Source organism: Pseudorasbora parva, chromosome 15, assembly GCF_024679245.1.
Source record: "Pseudorasbora parva isolate DD20220531a chromosome 15, ASM2467924v1, whole genome shotgun sequence".
Lineage (NCBI taxonomy): Eukaryota > Metazoa > Chordata > Actinopteri > Cypriniformes > Gobionidae > Pseudorasbora > Pseudorasbora parva.
The window spans coordinates 13004018-13024979 of record NC_090186.1 but is presented as its reverse complement, the minus strand read 5'-3'; the positions used below and the strand labels follow the sequence as shown (position 1 = coordinate 13024979).

At 37.4% G+C, this 20962-nt stretch overlaps 1 protein-coding gene across 1 annotated transcript; it reads left to right on the top strand.

Moving 5' to 3' along the window:
- Positions 1 to 4136: 4136 nt before the first annotated feature.
- On the top strand, positions 4137 to 19251 carry LOC137041846 (proteoglycan 4). The gene is made up of 19 exons (XM_067418521.1): positions 4137 to 4405; positions 5205 to 7272; positions 8206 to 8367; positions 9468 to 9789; positions 9907 to 10001; positions 10312 to 10349; positions 10543 to 10571; positions 10670 to 10817; positions 11099 to 11258; positions 11546 to 11678; positions 11807 to 11838; positions 13235 to 13310; positions 13420 to 13454; positions 13976 to 14021; positions 14571 to 14660; positions 14804 to 14823; positions 14934 to 14958; positions 15151 to 15255; positions 18116 to 19251. The coding sequence occupies exons 1-19, from the start codon at positions 4394 to 4396 to the stop codon at positions 18138 to 18140; spliced, it is 3621 nt and encodes a 1206-aa protein (XP_067274622.1). The 5' UTR covers positions 4137 to 4393; the 3' UTR covers positions 18141 to 19251.
- Positions 19252 to 20962: the final 1711 nt, after the last annotated feature.

Genomic DNA, 20962 nt, shown 5'->3' with positions numbered 1-20962 from the left:
TTATACTGTTGACGGTCAACTAATGACGTTTGTGTGGTTTTTACATTCAAAAATATCATAACTAATAAGTAATAGGCTATTTTCTACACTGGTTTTGAGGCTCTCCTGAACGCTGGGTTTTGATGGGCGTGCCGCAATGGAGACCTGGAAGTAAACACCCACAGCTAGGATTGGAGAAGATTTGCATATTTAATGAGCTTCAGCTCCCCTGTCAGTTCACATGAGTGAGGAATGATTCTCTTAATCACAGCGCTCCTAAACGTCTTTATCAAACAAACACAATGATTTATTTCTCATCCACCCACGATTGATTGAAATATTTTTTTTGTATTACATGGCCCGCCCGATCGGTGGATATATGCGCTAACACACACACACACACATAAAGGAATATTATTTCACTATTTGAGATTCACTGGCCTGACGACGGGCGTATGTGTTGGTACCCCATCTAGAAAACACATAGCCCCGGGACTACTATTACATATAAAAAAAAGGACATTTTACTCACATACGTGTGTTGCACCATTCCTGTTGGTTCCAATATAGAAGGCACAGTAGTGTTGTAACGATACCAAAATTATGACTTCGATACGATACCAGACTAAAACACCTCGATACCAATACTAGATCGAGACCACGGTAAAAAAAAAAAAAAAAAAAAAAAAAGATAATATGAATATGACAAACCTTATTATTCATTGTTTTATTTTTTTACTAAAATTTCACTTGGCCAGCATGTTCCTGCTCTGGTTTTTGACCATTCCCTCCTCTTATTGCTATAATAACTAGGCTACATGCCAGTGTGAACATCCTTACGGAGATCACATCATCAATGATAATGATATCATTCACGAACCATTCACTTTTCAACAGGTTGAGATGACCAAAATCTTATTTCATGATATGAATCATTTAATTTTTTAATGTAATTTTATAATTATAATAGATTTTTAATTGTATCATTGTTTTTAAAAATAAGCAAAAAATGCAAATTACAAACAATATGACAAAAAAGTGCTTTATTTTTCAGCTACATTAGGTCTATGTAACAGTACCAAGTCAGAAAGAAATTAAATAATCAAATATAAAATTGCTTACTTAGTCTTCACTCTATAATTTAATAATTCACTGATTCTTAATAAATATATTTGTTATTTAGCCAAGCATGTGGTGGTTTTCTATTTTTCATTGGTGTTTGATTAACATTAATCACAGAATATTAATTAACCACACAAAGACCTGCACGGCTTTCATTACCTCAGCTGTATACGCTCACTAAAGACATCCGTCTGTGTTTACCTGAATACTCGCCAGGCCGTGCATTTTACATGTTTGACCATTCAAACCCAAATAATAATCCGCGAAAGAACTGAATGGCGATCGCATGTCTGAAAGGCGTGTATTCCTTTTGCTTTCTTTGTCATGCGCTGCATGTATATATTTAACTCTTCTACTTCCAATGTTTAGTGAACGGTGGAAGCAGAGCTCTGCACACACGTCCTGACCCCTGCTGTCACACAGCGACGCAAATTAAGAAATACAGGAAATAACAAAAGTCCACACAAGACAAGGGGGCACAAGACAGGAATCATGACAATGAACAAGACATTCCAAGAATATCAACTGTAGCCTACCTTGCTTTTTAGTACCGCTGCATCCACACCACTAGGTGTCAGGATAAAGTTCAGTACTACAGCTGTATCTGCCAGTGAATTACATTTGCCATCCTTGTACATTCTTTATATTAACACAATTATAGACAAACAGTGAAATTTCCACTTGTTATTTCAACCTAAATTTGAAAAAGAAAAGAGAACATTTTACTATACCTTGAAATGCTGTTTCAAATGTTCAATTATCTAGCCAGATACAATCTAAATTAGATTCAGAATGTGAATTGAATCACTGAACTGGATCCCTGCCCAATAAATGAGCTAATTTAGGCATTTCATTGAACACAACACTCAACTTCACTTTCAACTGGCTTATGGGGAATATTAATACACTAGACCTGCTTAGTTTGTTTTCTCTTTTGCAGGAACTTGTTTCAGGAGCAGTTTTTTTTCCGATCACATTTTAAAATGAACCTTCTTTGTCATTCTTGAGGGCAAATCAACATGTAAGAGATGTCACTAACCAGATGTCACAGGTCAAATAACCTTTAGCATATTTGCATTCTTGGTGTAGTAAGATTCCCTCTTTCTCAGGTATGGGGAGTGATTTACAAGGTTATGAATTAGTTTATTTTTTGCTTAAAGGGTTAGTTCAACCAAAAATGCATGTCATTAAAGACTCACCCTAATGTCGTTCCACACCCGTAAGACCTCCGTTCATTTTTGGAACACAGTTTAAGATATTTTATATTTAGTCCGACAGTGCATCCAAGTGTATGCACACTATACTGTCCATGTCCAGAAAGGGAATAAAAACATAATCAAAGTAGTCCATCCGTGACATCAGTTAATTAGAATCCCTTGAAGCATCAGAAATACATTTTGGTCCAAAAATAACAAAAACTACGACTTTATCCAGCATTGTCTTCTCTTCCGCGTTTGTTTTCAGTCCTCAAATAAAGATTCAAACGGTCATGAGTCAGCGGATTGATTCATGATTCGGATCGTGTGTCAAACTGTTGAAATCACATGGAATCGATCAGAATCATTGATCGATTCACTGATTCATGACTGTTTGAATCTTTATTTGAGGTTTGAAAACAAACACAGAAGAGAAGACAATGCTGAATAAAGTCGTAGTTTTCATTAATGTCATTAATTTTATTTTTGGGTAAACAAACCCTTTAAGTAAATTCACAAGCCTTGGTTGGTAAATATCCTTCTTTCTGATTGTTTTGACTACACTTGTGAAAGGCCTAGTACACACGTACATGGGTATTTTTATAACTAGAGTTTTTCATCCTGTTTTTAAAAACAATCACAGAAGCACGGTTTTAAAAAAATCTCTGTCCACATGAAAACTCAAAAACATGCTATGATTGGCTGCCTGATTTCCACATGGGTCCCATTCATGGCACCGATGCACTGAGGGATGCCATGGGCTCGGTGAAAGCCTTCTAAAAGTTCCTCTACTTTGGACTCGGAGTCATGTACCTGTATACAGGGGCAGGGTCCAAGTGGACTGTAATAGCTTCACACATTTGCCTTTCTATTTAGTATTATTATTGCATTCTGGCACCTCTGTTCTGCAATACAATGAGATAACTGCACATGTATCTGCATACATGTGATAAGCACTGTTAACGGAGTAACTTAAAGCTACGTCAGCTGTCATAAAGGAGATAACTGCGCACAATCTGACATCAAACAAACGAAAGAACGACGCACACTTAGACTTCACAAGCCGAAATCTCCGGTTTCACCGTCTACACGACAACGCTGCAACCAAAGTTTCGAAAAATCTTCACCTTGGCCGGAGTTTTCAAAAAAGTCTGGTTTCAGTATTTTGTACTGTTACGGTCCAAAATATGGGTTTGATATTCATTCATTTTATTTTACATTTATTTTACCATTTCCAATTCCAATATTCATCTCAAATAAGTGTTTCAATCCTCTCACAGTGACGATAAATAAATCTTAAACATAAAAAGTTTCTTACATTTTTTTGAGTTCTTTAACGGACAGTGTACCCAAAATAGGGTCACAGAGAACTAAATTAACTGTACCCTTTTTACTTCCATTTTTTTTATATAGTTAAAACTAAAATATCTGTACAGAAATTAGCTTTCAAAAATAAACCCACCATAAGAAATATTCAATTAAGTAAAAAGTGTGACAGTTAACCCCGGTCTCCTTTATTACAAACATTTCAAGAGGTAAAGCTCTTAAAATCTACATTTTAAGAATTTCTTTTAAAAGCACTAACTTTGCTTGCAGATTAGATTCTTGATGAGGGAGAGACTACTAAGAGTAAAGCACATCCTCTGTGAATGTAATCACAATATAGGCCAATACTTTTATGTTTCTTCTAGCCTACCTAGTGTGAAGACGTAATGAGTGTTTGAGTTAGGTTGTTTGACAATAGAAGAAGCTGTGCCTTCATGGATTTCTGTGGTTCTTGACTGACCGCATTCTTTGACAATGAAAACAGTCCTTTGCTGGCGTTCAGTGAAGTGACTTGTTTGACGAGACATTCCTTTATCTCTTCATTAGCTCACGAACATGCTCATCCAACCTCATTCCAGTCTGAAGGCCAATGGGCGAGTTCTCACTCTATATGCTATTTATCCTCTGACAACTGCGACACAACACAGTTTAATTTGTACATGCTGGAACATTTTGAATCATAAAGGAGTAACTCAATGGATTATTAATTATGAGGGGCTGAGGAGAGACTCATCTCTTTTTGATGATCTTCCTGAAACCTTTGAGTCAGAATGATGGAACAGGTAAGAAACCATGAAATGAATTGTATTGTTATTAGCTATTAGTTATTAACTAATAACTTATTAGTTATTAGTTATTAAAAATATCTTTTAAATGCAATCTATGCTTAATTTTTACCCTTAAAAACAAATTAACCCATAAAATGTTATATTAGACATTTGTGCAGAAAATCAAGTTTTGCTCAAAAAGTTTTAAGATAGACCCATGGGGATATGGCACGTACAATAGTTATAAAATGTTTCTGGATATAACTAATTTTGGTAGTACAATGATATTCGTTGAAATACCATATAAATACCATAAATATGGTAATCATTCAGTACCATGGCATTGCCATCTCTTTTGTGAGAGTTTCCTATACTTTAAATGTATTGACTTTTTTTTTTTTTTAAATGAAAGCAGTCAAAATGTTGATGGAAATAACCAGAAGTTCCTTAATAAAGCACTAGTGTTGATTTTCTTCAGTTTAATGACTTCCGAATGCTATTGTTTATTTTGACATTGCCATTTTATGTTATGTTTTTCATTAAGATTAGTATTAATATTCATATTAAACACACCATTCAAACAATTTGTCACTAATGTTTGGTCAATTAAAATGTACGGAATTTGATTGGGCAATGATAGCATGTCATTACATTCTGATCCCTGAAACAGAAAGTGGATGGTGTTGTGCTACAAAGCAGTTTATTTGTTAAGCGTCAAGATATTGCTGACAATACAAACCTATCATATGCATTCCATAGTTCAATGTAAAGTTTACTTTGATATTTTTAACATTTGCTACATTTTATACATCAGGAAGAATCAATAGACTTTAAGACCCTGAAGGCACGGTTCCAGGGGGAAAATGGTCTGAAGATCCAGACTAAACCTACCATCCCAGATAAACCCAAATCCATCCCTCCACCGACAAAAACCAGCAATCCCTTGATCTCATCTATCAATGCTGCAGTGAACAAAGGGACGTTTCATGCACCACGAGTAGTCTTCAAAGATGACAAAAATCTCAGTCGCCAGCTCTCTCCACCCTGGGGATTAAAGACTAGAGAGAACCAGCCCATCAATAATGCTGAACTGCTGGATAATAACCCGAAGAAGGAGGTTGACACTGTTAAGAAGAATCTGAAAGACAAGAAGCTTCCACTGGTTCTGCCAGTGAGTCCCAAAAAAGCAGAAACCCCAGAATCCGCATCCAGCCCACTTACACCCGAGTCTGTTTCACCATTCAAAGTGTCAACACCCAAAAAGTTTGAATTTATCCCTCAAAAAAATAGTAAAAATGAATGTAAGAAGACAGACCCCGTGAAGGAGGTAGGCCTTACCAAAAAATCTTTAAAGGACAGGAATTTCCCACTGGTTCTGCCAGTGCCTCCAAAAAAATCAAAAACCCTAGAGCCTGAATCCAGAACACCTACACCTGAGTCCATTTCACCAGGCAGAGTGTCCACGCCTAATCATTTTATATTTACCACTCAAAAAACTAGCAAAGATGAGAATGAGAAGGCAGACACTGCTAGGGAGGTCAACATTGCCAAAGAGTCTCTGAAGGACAGGAATCTTCCACTTGTCCTGCCACTGGCTACAATAAAAGCTACCCCAGAGCCCGAACCCAGTCCCTATACACCTGTTTCCAATTCACCAGCTGATAATTTTGTATTTACCACTCAAAAAAATTGCAAAGATGAAATTGAGAAGACAGATACAGTGGCAAGGCCAACACCAGCTATTCGTACCCCTGCTCCAAGTCACTCAGCTCCTGCTGGCCCATTGGTAACAGCCAATCCCCCTATGGAAAGTGTACCTGTTGTGCCTAAGGCTGTAGTCCCTTCTCAGACTTCAGCTGGAGCACCACCTGTCCCCGACATTCCTGCCCCAACAATTCCAGTTCCAAGTATTCCGACCTCTGCCAGCCCTGAGCCAAACATTCCTGAACCAGCCATTCCAACACCAGTCATTCCCTCTCAAGATGTTCCTAAATCAAAGACTTCTAAGCCAGGAACCTCTAGTTCAGCTCCTTTTGAAATAGAACCTCTTAAACCAAATATACATTTGCTCAGTTTATCAGAAGTATTTCCTCCCCCTCAAGAAAGTCCACCTCCAGAGTTCACCGATATTCCTCCCCCTGTTCTTTATGAAGATTTTCCAGATGAAGACCTTACTGAGCAAGCTATACCCACTCCAGCGATCCGTACATCTATTGGCCCCGCTCCAAGGAATCCAGACAACTGGTTAGCCTCCCCTGCCCCGACCACCCCTCCAGTGGTATCTCCAGAGCCCTTAGAATATACACCAGGTCCAGACTCAAGACTTACAGTCTCAAGCCCTCCTCCAAATGTTCATACTCCAGCTGCACCAGTAGACAAGGTACTGGAGAATGCAAAAGCTCTTACTGACAATATTAAACTAAAGAGAACTGATGGGGACCAGTCCTCATCCAAGCCCCTTTCAGCCCTCTCAGTCTTGGCGAGAGCAGAGGAGATGGCCTCAGTGAAACGGACACCAAACGATAGCAGAATATTTAACCTTCTGGAAAGGGCTAAGAGAAAGACCACAGTTACCCAGCTGGCCACCACACCTGAAAATACAACCCCAATTGAGACAGCTACACCCAAGATGCCTCTGCCTGAAACTCCCACACCTCTCCCTGAGACTGTCACAACTGAGGTGACTCAGTCTAAACTAGCTACACCTGAAAAAGCCTCACCACAGCTTGTCACAGTTGTAGAACCACTGCCTGAGGAAACCCCACCTGTACCAGAAGAGTTTGATATCCTTGAACTCCCCCCAGTTGACTATGTGAGTCAAGCTCGGTTGCTACATAAGACTCAACCACCCGAAACTTCCAAGAATGATGGCCTTGAGCACAGTAAGTATCTTTTTAAGCTAGGTTGACACTGATAATCTTGCCCACAAATTTCTTGTCTAAGATCAGTTTCATCCATCATATAAGGTTATCTTTATTGATTGATGTCTTCTATCATTAACTGCCATTAAGTGTGACATTAAATGTTATGCACTGCTCCTAAATCAGCACAATTTTTTTTTTTTTTTTTTGTCGCAAGTAAATACCTTTTACCAGTGTAAAACTGTTTAAATGCCTTTTTGATTATGAGGAGTTAGGTGGATTCCATACGTCACAGAGGGTTGGTATGCAGAATATGTGGCTCTATATGTGGTCTATTGTGGCTAATGTTGAGCAACATTTCTGTCATAATCAGAATGACAAAGAATGTTTTGTCTCAAGGAAATATACATACAAGTAAGACTTTTTTAGTTAAACTAAATGCTAATGTGTAATTAGACCATATTGCTCATAGAAATTGTCACAGCTTAGATTGAAATTACATCTACTGTCAATTATGTGGTATTAAATATGATCACCTAAAATTGTGAAAAGAGAAACCCTTTGTACCCTCTCATATTTTATCAGGCTTATTATTTTATAAGTATTAGCATCATGCTTCCTCTATTTTCATTCTGTAGTCTGCGCTTCCTCTACCTTGCCATTTTCATTGGCTTTGCAGACAACTTTCTCAGTTTGCAATCTCTTCCTCATGCTTCTTTTTGAGGTGTATGCATTTTTTTCCTTCAGAAATCAACAAATGCATTAAAAATATCTTAATTTAAAAAACAAAGATATCCAATAAACATAATTGACAATATTAACTTGACATAAGATAATACGTTTTTTTCTTTTCTACAAAATGTGCTGAATTAAATGTATTTATTCATTTATTTATTTATTAAGTTGGTGGTCCAGTGGTTGTCTGTTCTAATACATCTTCTCTTGTTTCTGTAGGGGTGGTGACAGTGGTTAAACAAGTGAATCCACCTCCCCCACCGCCTAGAAAGGCTCTGCCAGCCATTCCTATTGTGGACCCTCAACTTGAGAAACCAACTCATTCTCCTGTCAGAGACTTCCAGATTCCCACAACACCATCTGAGCCTCTAGAAAAACACGGTAACTTTCTCAAGATATTTCTCAGAAGTGTTTGCCCACTGAGACCCTGTCCCAAATGGCACACTTAATGTGCACTTTCAGCCTTGTGGACTTACAATGGCCGCTGCATACGTGTCCGTTAAGTCCACAAGACCGTAGGGTGTCCCATTCGTCATTTAAGCTTAAAGAAGGCTGCTATGCTCCCTAAATGCGCACTTCAGATGAGCTACGCAGAGGACTTCTACCCGGCAGTCAAAGCGGCATTATGTCGTGAAAGTGCGGACTCACGGAAGACTGTGAGGGTGTTATTTGGGACAGGGCCTACTACTCTTTTTCCATGGGAATGAATCGTTGCTAGTTACAAGCCAGTGCCAGAACCAGTTTGGGGTTAGTTCAACTGACGATCCTTCTAAGAACCAGTTTGCCTTTCCAATGGCTATAGAGAGCCCCCATAGAGCCATGTCTTACTTCACTGTATGTGTCTTATCTTTCTCAGCAATGCTAGTAAGGCAGCGGGAAACACAAACACTGAAACACACCAGGCTTGTTCGAGATGCATCGGCGCTGCTCAGACCAGTCTCCATATGATATCAAAATACCGCATGAGTGATTCAAAAGCATAAGGAGTCTTATGATCTCGCTGTACATTGATGTCATACATCGATTGGTCTGCACAGCACCGATGCATCTCGAACAAGCCTTTCATCAACAATGGCGAAAGTTGTTACTATTGATGCACATTGCTTTACGATCCTACATTGGCATCAAAACACAGAAAATCCAACACATTCGTGAAGCTCGCCGTAATTTGTAGACAGAGATTACAATCTAGCATCTTAATTTGCTGCCATTTAAAAAATGGCACATCTCAAGTTTGTGTTCGTCTTGTTGGTCACGGTAACCCCGCCCCCAGCCATTGACACAAACGGTTCTTACTTCTAAACCAGCAATGTTTGGGTGCTACTTTAAGAACCACTTTTCCTGGCTTGGAGCTGGAGCTTTGGATGTGGAAAGACAAATAACTGATTTGAAACTAGGCTCTGGCTCTGAACCAACACCAGCACTGCCTTGGTGGAAAAGGGGTATAAATGTGTAAATTACCATTTTTCTTTCTTCATTAGAACATTCACTACATGACTACTCATTTGGGAATGTGTTTTATGAAGATGTTGAAGAACCTGAGGCTCCAGCAGTTTCAACCTTTAGGCCTCCATCAAACCCATCTTCAGATTATAGTTCCAGAAAGCCAGTTTCAGTTCACGAGGAGGCATTCCTGAAACAGCTGAGCCCAAAAAATAAGGGGCAAGAAGATGCCTTTTTGAACACGGGGAATAGAGACAGTGTGGATGTGGATTATGGGTCTGTGAGCTCTCTAAATCCAGACACTCAAGTTCCTGTACTTCAGGACTCGGAGCGAAGCTCACCTGCCTTGTCTCCATCAGGGTAAGCCATTAGCTTCCTGATTATGTATTGTGGCCACAGAAAATAAAATGGCTTTTGTGTTTGTGTTCTCAGTATTGAATGCTGAGTGACATTATCAATATTACCAATTTCCCCCAGGACCCTTGAAAGAGATCGCAATGTTATTGAAGATCAAGCAAACAGTAAAAAAGGCAAAACACCAAAGAATAAGAAACAGAAAGGAACTCCAAAGAGTAAGTGGAAGAAGTCTTCTCTAAAATAGGCTAATGCTGTTATGAAGTGTAAGGCAAGTGAAAGGCAAACAAATACAATTTAGCTATACTTATATGTACATAATTTTGCTTCTCGAGTAAATGCATCTTGTTTTATTTTCGTATTTATTTTTTGGTGCAGTGTTAGTGATTCATGTTCTCAGTAAACTCATCTCTGATGACCTTCTGACCTCCAAAGAAATGATAAACACATTTATCAGTTTATTTTAGATTCACTTTTATCTTCAAAGTATTCTACTGACTAACATGTTTTGTATTTTTTGCGACTTAGATCCATATGCTGATGCAGCGGCTGCGGCTGTGGCTGCGGTAAGTCTTTTTTTGGGGATTTGTTTAGTTTTTACCATTATTGTTCAAAATTGTTTTTAGAATGACAGCTGAACGTTTGAACGTTAATGTCAGGACCTTTTGTTTGCAATACTAATAATACTACTTTTTGTATCTTCCTATTGCATGTTCCGTTGTTGCAATGATCTGTTCATACATGTTGTCTTCAATTAAGGAGACTCCACCTAAAAGGTTGTTCTCCAGGTTTGTACTTTTTATTTTTAAACTCGTACTAATCATTGAAACTACATTTACATTCCCAAAACAATCTGACTGTAACAATGGAAAACTTCGATCCGCAGGAAGAACTCAGAAAAAGTGGCAGATGAAAAAGAACTAAAGAAGAAAGAGAAACAACGTGAAAAGGAAAAAGAGAAAGAGAGGGAAAGAGAAAAGAGGGAGCAGAAAGAAAAGGAAAAGAAGGAAAATGAAATGAGGAAAAAATTTAAGGTATTTTTTTCCCCATTTTGGACTGTCAGTATTTTTATGTCTTTGCACTAATCATTTTGCCTGATTATTCTAACTCTCACAATCCATTACTTATTACAATCCATATCCCACTCCTCAGGTACATTCACCATCACTAAAACCTGTTCGTTTTAACAATCAAAAGTGAAATGAGCCTTACATTTCAATTTCTCGCTAACAGCAAGAAACCTTTTCTAATGCGCATGGCAAGTACAGTAAGTGATGTGCACATTCATGCAACTTTCTATTGATGTTTAATGCAGATCACAGGCCAGGAAGAGGCCATTTATCATGTTAAAGTGATTGAGGACTGTAAGGGCCGTAAAAACGACCTGCCGGTGAAGGTTGGAGACACCGTGAGCATCATCCGTACCGACAAATGTCCTAAAGGGAAATGGCTGGCTAAGGACAGCAACAACAAATGTGAGCAAAATACACAAATTCATTTAATGCCAGCGTATCTTGGCACGCGCATAATTAGCATGACGCTAAATGAGTATTACAGATAAATGGAGTGCAGAAAATAAGCATTGTCATGAATTTACCCTGATAAGGACTAAATGCCTGAATGGATCTGTCACCAAGCAAAGACCTGAACGAGTCCTTGAGCTTTGACTAATCTGTTAGACTGTGTATGTAAGAGCTTATCTCATTTTTCAGATGCTTCTGCTGGAATGCAGATTGGCAATGTGCTGTGTGTTGTTTTTCAGATGGTTATGTCCCGGTGGAGAGTATGGATTTGAACATCAATGGAATTATGGAGCTGGGGAAGATGACAACAGCATCTAACAGACCAAACGGCAATGGACACAAAAGCACAGAGGTCACCAGTACAAACAGCAGGTAGCCATTGACTTGACATCAGCTATAGGCTTACTGCAATACACAGTAGTATTGCTATGCTAACACTGCATGTTGATCTTGATCTGCAGTTCAAATTAATGGTTTATTTTTGTATCTGTATTTTGTAGGACCTCTGAGCATTATGAAATGAACCAGAGCTGTAAGCACCTTTTTTAATCTTTTTCAAAAAATATTTTTATGTTATATTAACATATTGTATTATGTTTTGTGTTTTACACCAGCCACGACCACAAGTAACAGGATATTATGATGATAGCTTTCTTCTGCGTCACACTAAATAGCCCCGCCTACTGTGAAATGTCATTGGTCCAACACCCCACCCACACTTCATACATCAAATATTCTCTGCATTTTTATTGTAACACTCAGAGGTGTAAAGAGTTAGCCTGACGTGGTCATACTCAATTCTAGTCAGAATATGAGTCTGAAACTGCTCCATTGGGCTGTGATTATGGGGCGTGTTTCAACCGAACCAGGAAAGACCTCAATCAGACCACAACCAATCAAAGCAACGAATCGACGCATTGTCAAATGTCAACAGAGTTCAACTGCACTGTGTTGCCAAGTCCACTTTTTTTCCGCGGGTTGTTTTCCATGTCCACGGGATGAAGCGAATATTATGTGATATATAGACCCATGAGTGCGAATTTTAGCAGGCAACCGTGCCAAAATAACACACATTTTACCCCCAAACACAATTTTTTTTTCCGGAGAACCACCCCCCATCGTCTAAAACCCGCGCTAATGATTTCATTGGTCCGAACAGTTTATCTTCGGAGATAATTACTCCTCCATGGAGCGAGGCCAGACCGAACCACCCGACCTAAAAAAATTGTGGGTGGGGCTAAGTTCGGCTGGCATCCAGGCTAGTAAAGAGTACCTGAAAACCATAATTAAAGGGATAGTTTACCCCAAAATTAAACTATTCCATAATTTACTCCCCCTCAAGCCATCGTATATGACATTTTTCTTTCAGGCGAATACAATTGGAGTTATATAAAAAAAAATGCCCTGGCTAATCCAAGCATTATAATGGCAGCCTGAAATTTGAAGCCCAAAAAAGTGCATCCATCCATTATAAAAGTAACCCACACGGATCCAGGGGCTTAATAATTGCCTTCTGAAGCGAAGCAATGGGTTTGTGAAAGAAAAATATCGATATTTAAAACTTATATCTAGCTTCCAGTGGACCGCCTTCCTTATTCAACTTACGAAGAACGTGATGCCTCTCGGCATTCAAAACTCTTACAGCTATGTTTGACGTCATCGTCGCACCGGTAATGTTTTTTCCGTAAGTTGAATACTGAATAAGGTCCACCGGATACTTTTAATACAGAGTGGCTTTAATTGTCCCATTAAGACTTACTTTGATTGTAATACAATATTATTTAAATATTTTGGATTGCCATCTAGAAACCATAAAATAAAGATGGGAAATATTAGAAGACTATGGTATTATAATATCGTCTGATGATACTTTATTTTATTGTTATATATTTTTATTTTATTATATATTTTTTGATTTATTTCCTCAGTCTCAGAAGACAGCGAGGAGTGGACAGCTGAGGATGATGATCCAGTGTTTGGTTCTCCCGATGAAACCTCACACATGTAAGTATCACCTTGTGTGTTTGTATGTGCCCTTTTATTTGTACTCGGTAACAAAACTTGACTATTAGCTATTGTATTGTTTACAAGAGGTGTATTCTCAATCTTTCAGAGGGCTGAATCAGTCGCTGGCCACACCAGCTCAAGGTGAGTCATTGATGAGACATGCCTGAAAAATGTTCACAGGAAGCAGGAACAACTAAGACAGAGATAAAACTCTAGGAAAACTGTCATTATCATTTACAAAAACATAAAATTGTGAACTAATGAACAAAAACAATTATGGAGTTGAAAAAAATGATGTCATAATTATGACATTAAATGTGAAACATTATGACATAAATAATCATAATTATGACAAAAAAGTCCCAATTTTGACAAAAAGTACCAAATGACAGTGACAATGACAAAACTTTGACAGTGTCAAAAGTATGAGTTAAAATTTTTATTACGACATTAAAATTTGAAATAAGCTAAAAAATGATAATTATGACATAAAAAGTAATTAATTAATGTAATTAATTGTCATAAAAGTCATAACTATGACGAAAAAGTTGAAATTGATACTTGAGATACTAAATCAGAATTATTTGATAAAACGGCATAATTATGACAAATAATTCTACTTTTTTTCTTTTGTCCCTGTATCAATGTTTTCCCTCTTTCAGGTCATGTGCAACCAACCCAAACTGATTCAGCTTACACAAATGTGCAGTAAGTTCTATTCTATTCTATTCTGGAAGTATTCTGCTCTCTAAACCCTAATGCTCAAAATAATTCATTGAGTTGAGTAGGGCAAACTTAAATAATGCAAATTAGTTCAATCAACTTGAATACTTATTTTCCCTTTTTCTTTTGGGTTCACAAAACTGACACATTTTAAGTAATGAGCATTCTTTTTTATTGTTTTGAGTTTTATGAACTTGTTTCTTTTCATTTAGACAAACTTAAATTTAACTGTGCAGGGATTTCTATTTCCCAGCATGCTTTGCCATGACACTGGAAAGGGAGAGTAAATTAAGTAAATATTATGTGTTATAATTATTTTTATTTATTTTTTGTGTAAGATTAATGTTAAGTGGGACATTTAGTAGTGTTTAATGTTTTCATTTCGTGGAATATGCGTTTGTAATTGATTACATTTTTTTTTACGCTTTTCCAACTTATTTGAGTTTAAGTGTTTTCTTTTCACTAAAAATGGCACATATTGTACTACCTATGCATTAAAAACACAAGTTATTGTTTGTTTATTGTGTGTTGCAGACCAAAACAGGAAGCACTTCAAAGACTATCCACATTCTTTATGCAACCCAAGACACCCTCTCCACTTCTAACACAAGACAACAACCCAATGTATGACAACACTTTACTTATTATTTCCTATTTTCTTTCGAATTCACTGGAGATCACTTAATGTAAATGAGAAGATTACAGGATATCAAGTAATCTTGCTTGCTCTACTTCCTGTTTCCATATTTGGCTGTTTGCGCATCCAGAATGCCAGAGCCTAAACCAGGTATGATTTCAGTCTCTAAACCTTAATTACATAAACAACCACATCTACCCACACTCACTTTTTTCTCTCTTTTTTCCCCCCGCTCCTCCACTTCTGGTTTCATCTGTTAGTGCATGAACAGGATCCTGTCAGCTTGTAAGTATTCTCTCAAATGCGCAAGTTCTCAAATGTAATTTATGACATGCCTTTTCTCCACAGGAGTATGTGGTCAGACTGGTTTTACATGAATTTTTGAGATGGTTTTTCAGAAAGCATGTCTCATTCCTCAGCCTGTGCAGCACTGCTGATGACCTGATCATGCTAACTGCTATCTTGTGTTGTTGTTAGAAATAACGAGGAAGAAGATTTGGAAGTCTCAGAGCTCCAGTTTCTTCCTCCTCCGGACCTGTATGCTGATATCATAGCTGGAGACTCCATGCCCATTTACAGCAAGTACGTATATTGCACATGTATTGTACACAACACATGTTGAACTTTTGCTGACAACACGCCCCATATAAGAAGGTGATGTTGAACTAATATAGGGTTAGTTCACAAAATGCTTCGCCACCATTGACAGGTTATTGCGGAAATCTGGAAATTACACGGTAGGGAGCGCTGTTACGGATCTTCTGAAATAGAACAGCATCTATAGTATCCACATCCAAAAAGCAAGCAAAAAGGAAAATCTTTGAGAACCTTAGGGAGCGGATAGAAGTTAAGCTAATGTGATAACCAAAGATTCAACAACATACTAAATCAAAACTGGCCAATGTTATTGAGTAAAATCGCTGTGATCCTGGTGAAGTCTTTGACCAAAAACACATTTTCCTTGTCTGGCGATCACCAAACCAAGCTCAGTCTTTTAAGATTGAACATTAGTCTGGGGAGTCTGTTCTGTATTTTTTTACTGCACAAGAGGCGTGATCAATGGGCATAGTTCAAATGACTCTGTACGCAATTGGATAGTTCTTTAACCAATCAGACCAATGACCCGGGTGACGTACAGCTGCAGGACAAAATCAAATCGCCGGCAGATCGGGCTAGGTTTACCCAGTCTGGTTAAACGCGGCAATAGCGCGGATTGTGATTGGTCCCCGCAGATTTGTAACTGAAGCAGGATAGAAATATGTACAGGTTTCCAGCCTGAGCTGCAGGGTGAAATCAAATCGCCAGCAGATCGGGCTGGGTTAACCCAGTCTAACAATTTCCTGTTTATTGTTCAAAATATGTTGCTCAAAGTAAAAAAAAAGTGTTGATAAAATAAAATAAAAAAATTCTCTGTTCTTTCTTTTGATACATTCAAGGTTTACATATTCATACAAGAAAATATTATGGAAGCCATAAACGATTTTAATCGTCACATTTGTTTAATAATTTCAATATAAAAAAAGGCTGTGCTTGCTGGCAACTTGTATACTATAAAATTCTATAAAACAATACTCTGGAAGTGAAAGAGTTAAACAGCTCATTATTAACATGTTAGCAAAGTTTCAGCAAAAAATTATTAATGAAATGAAAAGCAATTCATGAAATGGCAAAAGAACAAACTATTGTTTTTGACTACAAATATTTATAAATAATTATATAAAATACCATTGAAATGTTTGGGGTTGGTTTTCTGAAATATTAATAGAATTTAAAATAACTGTTCTCTATCTTAAAGGGGTGGTTGCATGTGTTTTCCCTTTTTTAACTTTAGTTAGTGTGTAATGTTGCTGCTTGAGCATAAACAGTATCTGCAAAGTTACAGCGCTGAAAGTTCAATGAAAACAGAGATATAGTCTTTTAAAGTTATGGCAGTTTATTGCCTACAAAAACGGCCGGTTTGGACTACAACAAGCTTCTTCCCGGGTTGGTGACATCATAAACCCTTGCTAGTCACCGCAGATGTGACTTCTGCCTGTAATGCTAAGGGGTGTGGTGTTTCCGGACAAACTGTGCTTGGCACTTCAGCCAATAAAAATACATAAAACTACATTTGGCCATCTAACCGATCTAAGACCATTGCGTTTTTCGGAGGGATGGGCTTCATAAAAGCAGGAAGCAAACGAGCCGTTCAAAGGACAGTGGAGACAGTGGTGTGGAATTAAGGTAAAATATAAGAAAAATACGGTGTAAAAAAAAGAAAAAAAAAGAAGAAGTATTAAGACTAGGGCCGGGACTTTAACGCGTTAATTAATTACGCAAAATTAATTAATTACGTTAATTAATTACGCAAAAAACTAACATAATTTTAAACACACTTATTTTTGCACCGCGGAACGTTTTTCAATGAATGAGTTTCGACAGACCGATTATACTGGAACACCAACAAGCGTTCACGAGTCACGACAACAACAAACCATAGTGAACATGAATGAAGAAGCTGATGAGACCGCTTTGCTTGGCCCCGTGGATGGGAAATTTTGTTTTAAAAAACTAAAGGATGGAAGCGTCGACAAGAGCATGGTTGTGTGCAAGCTATACAACAACGAATTTGCGCATCACCGCAGCACATCGAGCCTCAAATATCACAAATATGCTTTTGCTACACTTAATGGAAAACATTGCACTGGTCTGCTGGACTGAAATAAATAAACAATATTTTGTTGATTAAGCTTATGTATTGAGTCATTATTCAATGGTATACTAAAAAATCCATGTGAAAAATTACTTCTCATTGTTCCAGATCAAATATTTATATGCAATTAAAATGCGATTAATTTCGATTAATTAATTACAAAGCCTCTAATTAATTCGATTATTTTTTTTAATCGAGTCCCGGCCCTAATTAAGACTTATACTGCGCCCCATAAACACCACCAAGCCTAGAAAAAAACCACGGAACCACCCCTTTAATATATTTTGTAATGTTATTTATTCATGTGATCAAAGCTGATTTTTCAGCATCATTCCTCTAGTCTTCAGTGATCCTTCAGAAATCATTCAAATATAAAGATTTGCTGCTCAAGAAACATTTCTTATTATAATCAAGGCTTAAAACGGTTGTGTTGCTTTAGATTATTTTTGTAGAAATATATATATATTTAGGATTCTTTGATGAACAGAAAGTTAAAAGAAGTAAAAATCTTACTGATCACAAACTTAACAGTAGGGAAGAGTTAATGCAATTCATATAATAATTACAAATGTAAAATTATTACACATACTTGCCAACATTGCCTCAAATAAAATGAGCTTTTATTTCTGCTTGACTTTCAACATTAAGAGCAAGCTTTAAAAGCATTACCCTGGTCATTCCTGGCCTCTAGCTTTTTTATGCTACATTGATGTTTACTGACATTTTGGAGAATATGTTTGTCTATTCCAGGCCAGTCAAACTCGTCTCAAAATAGCCAGACGGCTCCGGCTGCAAAAGGGAAAGATGGACTGCGCTGGATCTTAACTCGGGAGTTCATAACCCTCCTGTGGGGAGTGTTTTGATGAGTACCACAGTAAATGTCACCCACACAAGCTCAAGAAGAGATTTGTCTGTCATGTGGGAAGAGTCATGTTTGTGATTGTGAATCTGTCTGTAAGTGGCTGCAGGCGAGTTCTTCTATATTCATGTATATATTATGTGCATTCTGTGTCCCATGAGTGGTGCGGTGAGAAGCTCTTCAGATCATTTAGACCCTTGGAATCATGCGCTCTGTGGTAGACACAGACAGTCTGTCTACTCTGAGGTTGTCTAAAAGGTTCATAATTGGACAAATGTGTTCAAAGCTGACAGATCAACATAAGAGCTTATGTTAAATCAGATTGGCATTTGGGTTTGGTTTTAAAGGTGCAGTGTCTAGTATTTATAAGGATCTATTGACAGCAATGTAATATAATATGGATAACTATGTTTTCAGCGGTGTATAAAGACCTTACACAATTAACCTTTATGTTTTTATTATCTTAGAACGAGCCATTTCTATCTACATACGGCGCAGGTCCCCTTACAGTGAATTTACCATTTTGCACTGCCATGTTTCTACAGTAGCCCTAAAAGGACAAACTGCTCTACGGAGCGCTAGCTACTCTCTGCTTTCTAAGACAATGACATTTGTGTCCTGTGTCGACCCTTGTAGCTTCTCTATGTGCTTCGGAAGGGAGGGGTGAGCGGTGTTATTCCATTTTACAACCTCACCACTAGATGGCACTAAAATTCACACACTGCACCTTTAACAGTACATGCCATGTAAACATTTAGATGCAATTCCTAAGTTAGCATTATTTTTGCAGAATAACTTACAAGTTAGGATTGCAACTTAAAGATTTATATAACCATATTCGGTATTTGTAGATTAAGTAGTATTATATTATTCCTTATATATTTTACAAGCAGTACTTTGCGTTTAAGTATTCCCAGTCTTCAGGGCTACTCTCCATTAGGGAAATGCTGATGATTGTAGTGCAAGTTTGAGTGCTGTTTATTTAGTGATTCTACTGCATGTACAAAGTTTCCTGGTGCAGACAATAAATGCCACAGTTGAGTAAATATTCCGGCTGTCTTTGTTTGTTGAGAATGTTTCACCTGATTTTTACAGTAGCTGCATAAATACTGATGAAATAAATAAATATTCTGTATAACTACAAAAGCTGCAAAAGTATTACACTACCACACTAATACTGATCAGTAGAAGATAAGTGTTATAAGAGTAATGAGTAACATTGTGAAATATTACTACAACTCAATATAACTCATTTCTATTTGAATATATTATACAATTTCTTATTATCAATGTTGAAAAGGTGCTGTTTTATGTTTTTGTGGAAACTGATAAAGGAGAAAGGCATTCCCAGGCATGTCATTTTTAGGTTTTCCATAACCGTGTGAGGACTATATGTTGTCATTTAGTGCTGTCAAATTAGCACATTAAAAATATTTAACACAATTAACGCAGCATCCATTTTTTTCTGTCATCCTTGGGCTAGCATAACATTATGATAACACTCTTATTCATGAAAATGCTTTAAACCATTCAAGCGTGACGAGACAAAAGAGAGCGCGTGCTTCAGAATCATGTTCCGTTTCACACTTGAACGAACAATAACACACAGAATTATGCCAAAATGCCTGTTTTGTCAAGTATTTTCCTAAGAGCTTAGGAAAAGAGGTTTAACTGATTTTAATGACATCTTAAATGTTGTGAAAAAATAAGATGCACGTGACCGTGCATCAGAACTGCGCCATGTGCGGCAGCAGCAGATCTTGAAGGGTTAGTTCAACCAAAGATTCTGTCATTAGGCCTAATTACTCACCCTGTAAGGCTGGAAAAAACTAGCTGATGCTGAAATGTCTACCTGTAATCGCTCTGAGAAAACAAAGGAAATTAGCATCTGAACTCATTCATACAGTTAGCGTCTCTGTCCGAGACGACATCACACAGAGTGAATCATCTACGAATGACACTGATTTACATGCCTTTCCTTTCACATGAAACTTCCCCCAAACTCCTGCCCCCCCTCATAGTGAGATCACCTAAAATGCACCAGAAATCTCTTTGTTAAAATGTCAATCCTCACAATATAATTTGAAATGTCTCAGTGCAACTGGAACAAATATCTCAACTCCACAGAAGTAAACTAGAACATCATAAATGTTTTAAGAGTTTAAAGATATCTTTCCTTGGTGTATGTTGGGTGTGGCTTTCAGCCATTTGGCCTCTCTTCCATACAAATCTATAGGACTTGATTAATGCAAATTCCTATTGTGAACTCGTGTTTACATTTGAAAGAATTTCAAATGGTTCTGGGTATGCTTCTGGTTCTGGGTATTTAAGGAAATGTTGCAAAGAGCTCAGGGCTCGATTGTGTAGTCAGGTCAGCCCGTAATGCTGGACGTTTTAAGATAGCCAGCATTGTCATTTTCAGAAGTCAGGTATACATTTCATTCTTTACTTCAGAGTATTTGATATTATATGGATTAGGCTACAATTGAATTGATTATGTAATTGGCATTGTACATTTACCTGACTGTTAATAAACTTTGATTAATTCTGACTTGCTCTGGAATTATTCAGGTTACGAACGGGCATCATTTCAACAAAGGGTTAAACAGAATAATTAAATGTATAGTTAAACTATTAAATATAAATGACCAAATAACCAATTGGCATTGTAACCTAAATTCTAAATTATTATTAAATGGAGTCAGATAACGAGGAATTGGAATAAAATCCCTTTTCCC

What these genes read in the sequence shown, in the direction of transcription:
- LOC137041846 (XM_067418521.1), top strand. An exon ending in ACAGAAAGGAACTCCAAAGA is followed by an intron (nt 10,002 to 10,311) that starts GTAAGTGGAAGA and finishes TTTGCGACTTAG; the next exon opens with ATCCATATGCTGATGCAGCG. An exon ending in CGGCTGCGGCTGTGGCTGCG is followed by an intron (nt 10,350 to 10,542) that starts GTAAGTCTTTTT and finishes TCTTCAATTAAG; the next exon opens with GAGACTCCACCTAAAAGGTT.